This window comes from Neovison vison, chromosome 1, assembly GCF_020171115.1.
Source record: "Neovison vison isolate M4711 chromosome 1, ASM_NN_V1, whole genome shotgun sequence".
In the NCBI taxonomy this organism is placed as follows: domain Eukaryota; kingdom Metazoa; phylum Chordata; class Mammalia; order Carnivora; family Mustelidae; genus Neogale; species Neogale vison.
The window spans coordinates 83,529,017-83,538,971 of record NC_058091.1 but is presented as its reverse complement, the minus strand read 5'-3'; the positions used below and the strand labels follow the sequence as shown (position 1 = coordinate 83,538,971).

Genomic DNA, 9,955 nt, shown 5'->3' with positions numbered 1-9,955 from the left:
TAAAAATTATGTTCAGGACTCTGAAAATAAAAACAAATTAAAACAAAGCACTAAACCAGTAATCTTATTTAATCAGGGATGTTTATCACCTTGAACTCTTTCAAATAACCACGGTGCTTGATTACTCTTTAAAAAAAAAAATGCGAACAGGCCTGGAATCAAGGCTGTATTTTGGAAAAACTTTTATCAACAGCATTCCTGGTAAAGCACTATACTAACATGAACCATATTAACACTCCAAGAAAAAGCAACCAGGACTTCCCATCTGATAGGGGTGAGTCTAAAAGGGAGGAATGACGTCTATGGATCACAACTAGGTAAAGAACTGTGAAAGTACGTTAACAGTAGATAAAAGGTATCTACATCTGATAAAATTTCTCTGGCTAATTTATCTTCACCTTTCTGCTTAAGACATGAAGGTCAAAAGTAACCCACAATTAGGTGAGAACCAGATAATTATTCTGGAAGAGTATAAAAACCAACTAAAATGCTTATTTCCTTAAATCACCACCCAGTATTAATAATGACCTCCAGTGAACACCTGTAGTTATTACACTAGAGGTCATTTTTTGTCACTTCTCTTTCATTATTGTACTTAAAAGGATGGAGGGACAAAACTGGCTAGTGAAAAGCTACAATTTTAGAAATTATAGTAACCAAAACTTTTAACAGGCAGAAGCTGAATGTGCAGGGATTTTAACAGCTTCTACCACCTTCCCTTTTTTCTTTTTTTTTTAAACAAGCCATAAGAACTGTGCTGGGGGCTTCTGGTTAGTGATGGCAAATTTGGCCTGTTATGTCGGGATTAACTCTGAGATCAACTTATAAAGCCACACTGTACCCATAACCTACTATCCTTTTTACAAAAACCCAACTTACAACTCTGCAAGTTGTATACTGCCAAAAGCATGCATAGAAATGTCCATTTATAAGGGCAGTTTGATTATTGATACACCATATTCCTTCCATAACCTCTTAAGCTATCTTTCCTTGTTCTGAAGCCAGATAGTTTTAGGCTTTGAAAACATGCAGAGACAAAAGGCCCAAAAAAACCAGAGCTCCCATTACATCAATAGTCTTTAAAGGTCTTCTCTAAAGTGGCTCTCGTACCCAATCTGACAATTCTACCTTATGATACCAAGGCCTCTCCTCCTTTGTTGGGATCTACATGAAAGGTTAAAAAGGACTATTGGAAACAATTGTTTAGGACCTACATCTTAGAAAATCTTTATAGACTCAATGCAATGACTCATCTTTCGTATTAAAATCAGTACAGCAATAATCCCAAACTACCTTTAAGTAGCACATTTAAGGAAACTAAGCCACAAGACTGTTGCATTGTGATTTAATCTAATTGCACAAAAATTTGAAATTACAACTCCTCTGGATTTCTAAGAGGAAGGTTATGCATGCTTCCAATTCAATTCTGCACTGTTACATTTGAACCATATAGTGAATTTTACATCATGATGGATCAATTTAGAATTCCCATGCAACATCTCAAATTATATAAAATGGAAGCAATTTTTAAAGCTTTGCTAAGGTCTCATGCTAATGATAAAACCCTTTTTTAATGGGCCACTTTGAGTTATAATGTACCATGTTGCTATACTTTAAAAAAATGTTGGTCACAGAGTATCATGGTCTTTGAACTAGCTCCTATCCCTAAAAAATGGTTAAGTACGAACAATCACGTAGGTGACAACCAAAAGTTCCCTTCAGCCTCAATTGTGTTTCTTGTAAGATTTGTGTAACCAACTGATTTCCATGGGACAAGAACTATGTTAATAGTGGGTTCGACTATTACACAATTATGCTAATATTTTATTAATTCAAAAGCACTTTACAAGAAAATATAAGTATGGCTTCCAATAGGAATGTTATACCTGGACTTGATACCAAGCTCACAGATTTTAGTTTTGCAAGGAAAAACAGGCTTTCAGGTTAAACAACAATTTGTAACCAAAACTTTAATCCCAAGGATTCTCACAAACATATTACAAATGACAGCATGAAAAAAAAAATCTTGCACAGTAACTCAAAGTTCAGCTCTACAATGTACCCTTAAACTGGCAGAACACTGGTATCTTGAATAGTTTCAAATTACCAAATAGAGAATGTTTCAAAGAGCCATGTTTTCATATAAAACAATCACATAAGGAACTTATGACCTAAAACAAAAGGTAAACTAACTTTCTTGAAACTTCCAATTCTAATCCAACTGGACACCCTGCCCAGTACGAAGACTAGTTGGATTTTTTTTTTAAACCTCTAATCTAGTTTAATAGTGCAGCTTAATTTTTATTGCTGGCTTGTGTTCACACCAGCTTTTAAAGACTGCTTATTTAACTACAGCTGCATACTATTATTCCAGCTATAGAAAGACTTCATTCAATTTTTGCCAGTTTTGTTCTCGTAGTATTAAATGTCAAGGTTTAGCTGGGCAGGAGTTAAGAGGTTTATTATCAGTCAGACAAAACTTATCAGAAGACAAAACTTCAAAGCAAATTCAATTTTGCTTAAGGGAACATTGTAAAGTAACAATTCTTGATATTACATGCCTCGTATGATCCATTCAAATCATAGAGAATTACATCTTTATGTGTCACTGTTCCAAGAGACAAACAAATGTGAACAGCTAAAACATCTTAAAAATGCACCAAGCTTATGAAGTCTCCAACAAAACTTGAATTTTCTGTACATACTCCTGTCAAATGAAGTTATTTCCTGTACACCACTCCTCTTGCAAACTGGTCTTCTATTTCCTTTCATTTGATCTAGATCGGCTAGAAAAACAAGAACAAAAGTTACATACATTTCTCAGTAACACAACTACATCAAAGGCTTTTATGGAAAAATACTTAAAAATAAAGTGGCTTAAGATGACCAATTCCTGTTTCAACTAGGTTATTTATAAACAATCTAAATCATTAAAGATCTTACCTACGAGACCTAGAAAAGGATCGGGACGGCTTGTGATTTCTCTCCCGAGACAGTGATCTCTCTCTCCTCCTATCTCTAGAAAGGGACCTAAAACCAGAGGAAGAAAATCAGGACCATTCAGAATTACACACAACAAACATCTGTAAAAAGTCTTCAAAAATGAGAAGTTGGTTCATTCCTACAACACTGGCTCTATAGACCACTTGACTCATTACTAAAGCCACAGTCTTTTTACCTTTAGCCATGTCATTTACAGAACAGTTTAAGAACAGAATGCTGTCATTTCTGAGAATGTAACCAAAAAAGGTAGTTATTTACCTGCTCCGGCTGCGGGAGAAGCTTCTCCGTCTTGGAGATCTAAAAGCAGAAAACAGGAAAATTAGGCTAACTGTCAATTAGTATTTATGGCGTGAGGCCATTTCCCAACTTTTCAATCTCACTGTTGGGCCCAGTGATTGTGCCGAAGAACTGGCACCCATCGTCCAAAAAAATAAATAAATGAAACTATTAAAAAAAAAAAAAAGGAAAAAAACCAGAAAAGAAAAAAAGGCACAGAAGGATTAAGGAACCAAAAGCTCAAGTGAAAAGCAGGTATTCCAACCATGGATTCACTTTAACAAAGAATGCTTCACAGCAGATCTGTCCAATGCAAAACTTCATGTCAAACTAACTCCACTACCCAAACACCACACCAAAATATAGTCCCACAAGTAGTTCCAAAAACAGTACCATAAACCAGTATTTGGAACCCATGCAAACCTATAAGTCCATGACAAGACTTAGGTACCAGGTGGATAGTGTAATTTTGTGAAAACGCGCTAGGTGTAAAATACTGATGCCATTAAGTGCTACATTAGAACTGCATTTGTGATCGTCACATTTAAGAGTGTGTTTAGGCTAATAAAAAATTACCTTAAGCTTGGCCCACTTCACCCCCAAAATTTAAATTTTGAAAACTGTTAGTAAAACCATTTAAAGGTGATAGGATTCAACAAATTTTTGCTAGAAAGGAAAGCTAAATCTGTTAGAGTTATTAAAATTTTTAGTTTGGCATCTCACACATGCAAATAAGTTTCACTTGAAGGTCTAGTTACATTATGAGTTCCCTATCACCCTTAAAAGTTTTATTCAAGCAATATATATGTACGTTACCATTCAATTATGCACAGCCAGCCTTTGATCCAGAAAAAAGAATTACTTTAAGCCGCTTACTCCTTATTTTAACCAGCAGTAAACTGTATAAGCAGGAAAAACTTACTAGTTTTGGGTTTCAACAAGCTAGAAATGGTGAGGTGAGGCTGCCGGACTGACGGCCAGGAAGAATTTGCTGAAAAGGTTTTGCCAGATGTTGCGTTGGATTTAGTTGGTTGGCGAAGGGGGTGTTGTGGATTTTTCCTGCTTTTTTGTTAGCCGAAGGCTGCTGCTGTAGTTGTTGTGAAGACATTTGGTAAATAAACAGCTGAGCTGATTGGCCAGGAATGTGTGGGCGGTCGAGGTGGCTGCTGCCGATTTGGTTAAGGTTGGAGAGAAGGCTGAGAGAAAACAGCATGCTCGGGAACCAAAGGGCGGTGCAACCTGACGACTGGCCATGCCTGGGTCATGTGAAACGACACCAGCCAAGCTGAATGGGGCGCGCTGGTCACATGACGCTGAAAGGGCTAGTTGACTGGCTAATGCAGACTCAGAGGGTGGTGAGAAGAGACATGATGGTGACTCTGTAACGGGGTTCATTTTTATTAATAGATGGACCAAAAAGCACAAAAAAAAATGAAAAACAAGCCATCAGTACAACCATCTATTTAGCTAACAAATACTCTTTATTATGATGGGCAACAGTGTGTTGTTTTGTTTTTCAAAATAGCAAAAGGGGCAAGATTTTGAACTCCTATCTCCTATAAGGACTTCACTCACCTGTAAGAGGTAAATTCAGTCCTATAGAAACTATTTTGGAGGTTTGAGGAGATGTGGAGTTAGCATCCAGACAATACTGCCTGGTCCAAGAATGATGTCATTTTCAATTATAAAAAAACTGAAATCTCTCCTATTTGGGTTTGAAGAATAGATGACTGGGATTACTTTTTTAGCCCCCTTTATCGGTCAGTGACTTAAGTTAGTTTCAGAATGATTTCTACTTTACCAGTTGTAACATTACAACAGCTGCCTGGTTGATAAATACTACAACCGTGCTAATAGTAGAAAACACAACTTTGTGAAGAGCTAGAGTTGAATGTAATGTTTGTCATTATGGAGTCAAGAAATGGAAAAAGGCCTAAATTGAAGTATAAGGGAAGACTTGGAAAGATGCAACTAGAAGATGAACTAGAAGATAGATCCAAGATAGAAGTTACTGACTACCAACATGAACAGTGACCTAAAGACAAAAGCCAACACTCAGCACAACTCACATACCCCAAACTACACCCAGCCAATGTTTCATAAAAACCTCCGATTCTTCAAAGTTTAAAACCCACCAACAAACTTAAGAGAAATACCTGCTCCTATTAGCTACTCCATTACACCAATACCTCTAAACACACTCTCAAGTACCTGCGGCGAGGTGGAGGACTTCTTCTCCGATAATCATCTCGAGGGCGACGACCCCAAGACGGAGGTGGGCCACGATTTCGACTTCTCTTTTCACCATTCGAGAGTTCCACTCTTACTCGGCAGCCACATAATGTTCTAAGGGAAGAAACATTATTACATTTAAAAGAGTTGAACGGATTTTCTAAGAGATGTGTATTAAAGCAAAAAGCAAGCACTCCTATTTTAGCTTCTCGTAAAGTACACACCTCAATGTCTACAGAATTCTTAATAGCAAAACAAGTTTTTCTAATAAAGAAAACAAACTTGCTTACATTTTAGTGCTTTGTTCAATTCCATGGAAATGGGGGAGTTTTGTTTATTTGTTAACATTTTAAGTGTGAAACCCATGGATTCATCTTCAAACAACTAGTTCATCTGTACATCCTGCTGGGACTTTGAGATCCTGAGATCCCAACACTTGTTTATTATCTTACTGTATGTGCTGGTCTTTCTCCTCCCTCCACAACCCATCTCCGTGCAAAGCAGTGAACTGAAGCATTTTGGCCATTTCACATCACCATCACCCCTCAGGGGTCACTCAGTAACCGACACTTAGGAAACTGCCGCTGAGAAAAGTAATCCCCCCCAACTCTTTTTTGTTCCACATCTGTTTAAGATAAACCATTATTTATTTGGACAATGAGAAGAGGTGGGGACCTGGAAAAATCGGTTTCTATAATCTGCTTGTATAAATGACCTCTTATACATCTTTACAGTTAATACTCAGACCCCTTAACTTTTCAATCTTAAGTATTAACCATTTCCCCTGGTTTCATGAGATCAATAGCTTTCAAAGACCAGGAAGGAGGGGAAGGGCAGCACCCGTTTCCTCTAAGACTTAGGTGTTACTTATCAGCCAGTAAGAGGACACCATAAAAACAAAAGGAAATAGCTACATACTTCACCCTTCCTAAATATCTAAAACACATAAATGATGGTGGTATAATGAGCCCCATGTAATCATCATCCAACAATTGTCAGTCTGTGGCCATTCTTATTTGAAAAGAGTATCTGATTTCCAATTGTTTCAGAAACAACTCAAAGGTAACACCACAGGTGACACTTTGAGATGTAGATTAAAATGTTTTAATCACATTCTGGATGCAAAAATCCACCCATCAAGAAGTGACCCACTAAACTTAATCTCTTCACTAGCCACCTGAATAAAAGGAACCTTCCTGTGTATCTCCAGTAAAACTGTTCAGTCCTTTTTCATTGTAGCAAAGACTTATAGAAGTCTCTCGTAACATTAACTTCAGACAAGGGCGCCTGGGTGGCTCAGTGGGTTAAGCCTCTGCCTTCAGCTCAGGTCATGATCTCAGGGTCCTGGGATCGAGCCCTGCATTGGGCTCTCTGCTCAGCAGGAAGCCTGCTTCCTCCTCTCTCTCTCTCTCTCTGCCTACTTGTGATCTCTGTCAAATAAATAAACAGAATCTAAAAAAAAAAAAATTAACTTCAGACAGCCAAGAAGCCTTCTAAAAGCCACATGTCCTAGAAAATTTAAATATTAATATTTATCACCAGTATAAATTAGTCATTAAATTACCTCCCATCTAGCTCTCGGACAGCATCGGCTGCATCTCGGGGATCTTCAAATTCAACAAAAGCAAAGCCGGGAGGGTTTCTAGCAACCCACACACTTCGAAGTGGTCCATAATAGCCAAAAGCTCGTTCCAATTCAGTCTTGTTACCGTTGTTTCCAAGATTACCTACATAAACCTTACAGTCCAATGGACAGGAATCACGATGCATTTCTGTAACAAAAAGAATACCCCAAACATTAATCATTTATTTAATAATTGACACAGTTAACAACAGATCCTTAAAAAAGAATGCTGAAATACTAAAAACCAAGTAACTACTACCCTCGAAACACCCATTTCTCTCTAATCTGTACTGACAAACACCAGGAAGCCAGCACAAATTGTATTAAGGAAAAAAGGTCTCACTGAAAAATCCACGGAGGAAAACAAACACCGAAGGGGCATTTACTACAATCTCGGCACTGAATTAGGGACTTTTACAATTAACCTCAAAAATAAAGCTCTTAGAAAAAGTAGGGTAACTTGCCGAAGCAAATCCTGGAGACACAAAAACCAAATGAAACAATGCTTAAAACAAGACAGTACTTAAGGCTGAGCCCCTTGAAAAATGGTACTATGTGCCCTCCTAAACAAAAACTTAACCAGCATTACTCCTCAAGCAGCTTAGTGTTAGGTTTTTAAAAATAAATGTCCATCACAGTGCTATGAAGCGTGTAAACCTGGCGATTCACAGACCTGTACCCCTGGGGCTAATACTACATTATGTTTGTTAAAAAATTTAAAAAAATGTATATCACAGCAGCACTATTCTCAACAGCCAAAATCAAAAGATAAACGGATAATCAAAATGTATTATCCACACAATGATTATTCAGAATTAAGTACTGATAAATGCTTCCAACATGAATACAAACATGCTATTACAGATGCCAGACACAAAAGTACACATGCTAAGATTCTACATATAGGAGATATGGAACAAGTAAACCCAGAGACAGATTACTGGTTACCAGCAGCTGGGGAAGAGGGCAGGGGACATAGGGAACAGCTGCTTATTAATAAGGTACAGGACTCCTCAGGGGATAACAAAAATGGTTTGGAACTAGGCAGGATGGTCGCTCAGCACTAGGAATGTACAGATTTGCACTTTAAAAGGAAATTTATGCTAATTTCACGGGGGGGGATTTCTTAGAGCACGTATTTACTGCCCTTTGGGGTCTTGCATTTGATAGATCTTCAAAAAAAAAAATCACCTCGACAATGAATCAAAATCAACTTTTAGGCGGGTTTCAACTACAAAAGAGTAGCCAACCCAATAACCCAGCTTAAGAGTTTCTCATAAACAGTACCCTCTTCTCACTCTGGGCTTATCCAATTAAAAAAACTAGTCCAGACACATCCTATTTGCATGACCCCACCCTGTACCCTGGAGTTCTGAAGCCAGACCATTGCTGGAGATTGGTTTTTTAAGAACTTAGCCGTAAACTGTTTCAGAGTTAATTATCAACGGGAAACTTCTACGAGAACAAGGCTACTCAAGCAAGATCCTTCGGTTAAAAAAAATAATAATAAAGTGACAGGATACAGAAAATCACATTAAAATTAAATAAAAATACAGGTGAGTACAGAAACCGCGTAATATAGCTCAAAAGGTCCAATCTCGATCGGTGACTTGAGAAAAAATATTTCAGATTAGCTCCCAAAGAAAACGTGGGGGGGGGGGGAGGAAAAAGGCGCCATAAATTGGAAAGGCCGCAGCACGGAATACAACTCGGCTAGCGGCTCCCCCACTTCGCCTTAACTTTCGGGTAATCCCACTTCTCAGTTTACCCCTCGTCCCCGTAAAAGTTTATAAACACCTCCACTTCAAGGCCCAGGTACATTCTCTGATGGGCCAAAAGCCCCCGCCACCGCCCCATGCCGAACGTCACAAAATGGCGGCGGCGTCTCTTTGTCTCAACCTGGCGCCGCCATTGGGCCTGGTCTTTCCGCGGTCCTGTTAGGTGCCAGTTCCCACTACACTCCTTTAATCGCCAGACACTTACCGAGATCGTGGATTAGAAATCTGACGCTCAAATCAACACACCCTCGGATGGGTCTTCCCGCTTCCCGCTCCCCACCCCTCCCGGCTCCAGCAGATGCTCTCGCTGACCCGGCGTCCACGAAATGGCGGACCACCGCTTTCTCCTCGCCCCTATTTATACGCCACGCCGAAGTCACATGATTGGACGGGCTCGTCCAATGAGAGGCGAAGGAGGCCGTGACGTTACGGCCAGAAACGTAACGAGAATCGCGGTTGCTGGGAGCGCGCTCTGGCTGTGGCGCTGGGATCGGGGGAGGTCTAAGCCGCCTGGCTCCAGTCGCCTGGGCCCTGGGGCATCCTCGGGTGTTTACGCGTGGACATTCTCCAAGTTACCCTCAGTCCCCTTTCCCTCTTCTCTGGATAGGCTGGGGTTTCATAACACTACTGTCGTCGCTCCCAAACACCGATTGAGCCGTTTCCTCCAAATAAGATTTAGATAGTAGATGAATTCGTTAATTACTTCATCCTCGAGAACGGCTAGACTGGGATTAAGACCCTCGCGTTTAGAAACGTGCTTTAGAGTTTCTCCCAAGGTCACTGAGCTGTGTATGACCAAGCTGCCCCCACGGCTGCACACCAATCTGTACCAGCCCACGTCCTACACTATCGAAAAGCCCGATCCTGGAAAGGCGGCCGGACTCTGGCTGGTTTCCCGCCTCTCACCCAAACCGAAGCTTTTGGCAGAGAGGGGTGGCGTCATTAGCCGGGACTCAAAATGTTTAATAGAAACTAAAAGGCCAACGAGACCTGTCAGGCCATCTGGACGCTCACCTTTAGCAAATAACAGCAAAAGGAACTT

At 39.7% G+C, this 9,955-nt stretch overlaps 1 protein-coding gene across 1 annotated transcript; it reads right to left on the bottom strand.

Moving 5' to 3' along the window:
- Positions 1 to 1,329: 1,329 nt before the first annotated feature.
- Positions 1,330 to 9,240, bottom strand: SRSF3 (serine and arginine rich splicing factor 3). Its single transcript, XM_044250216.1, has 6 exons — positions 9,119 to 9,240; positions 7,076 to 7,283; positions 5,491 to 5,625; positions 3,262 to 3,300; positions 2,944 to 3,030; positions 1,330 to 2,786 (listed from the first exon to the last, which is right to left on the bottom strand). Exons 2-6 carry the CDS (start codon positions 7,279 to 7,281, stop codon positions 2,759 to 2,761), a joined length of 495 nt encoding a protein of 164 aa, XP_044106151.1. The 5' UTR covers positions 7,282 to 7,283; positions 9,119 to 9,240; the 3' UTR covers positions 1,330 to 2,758.
- Between the last annotated feature and the right edge of the window lie 715 nt (positions 9,241 to 9,955).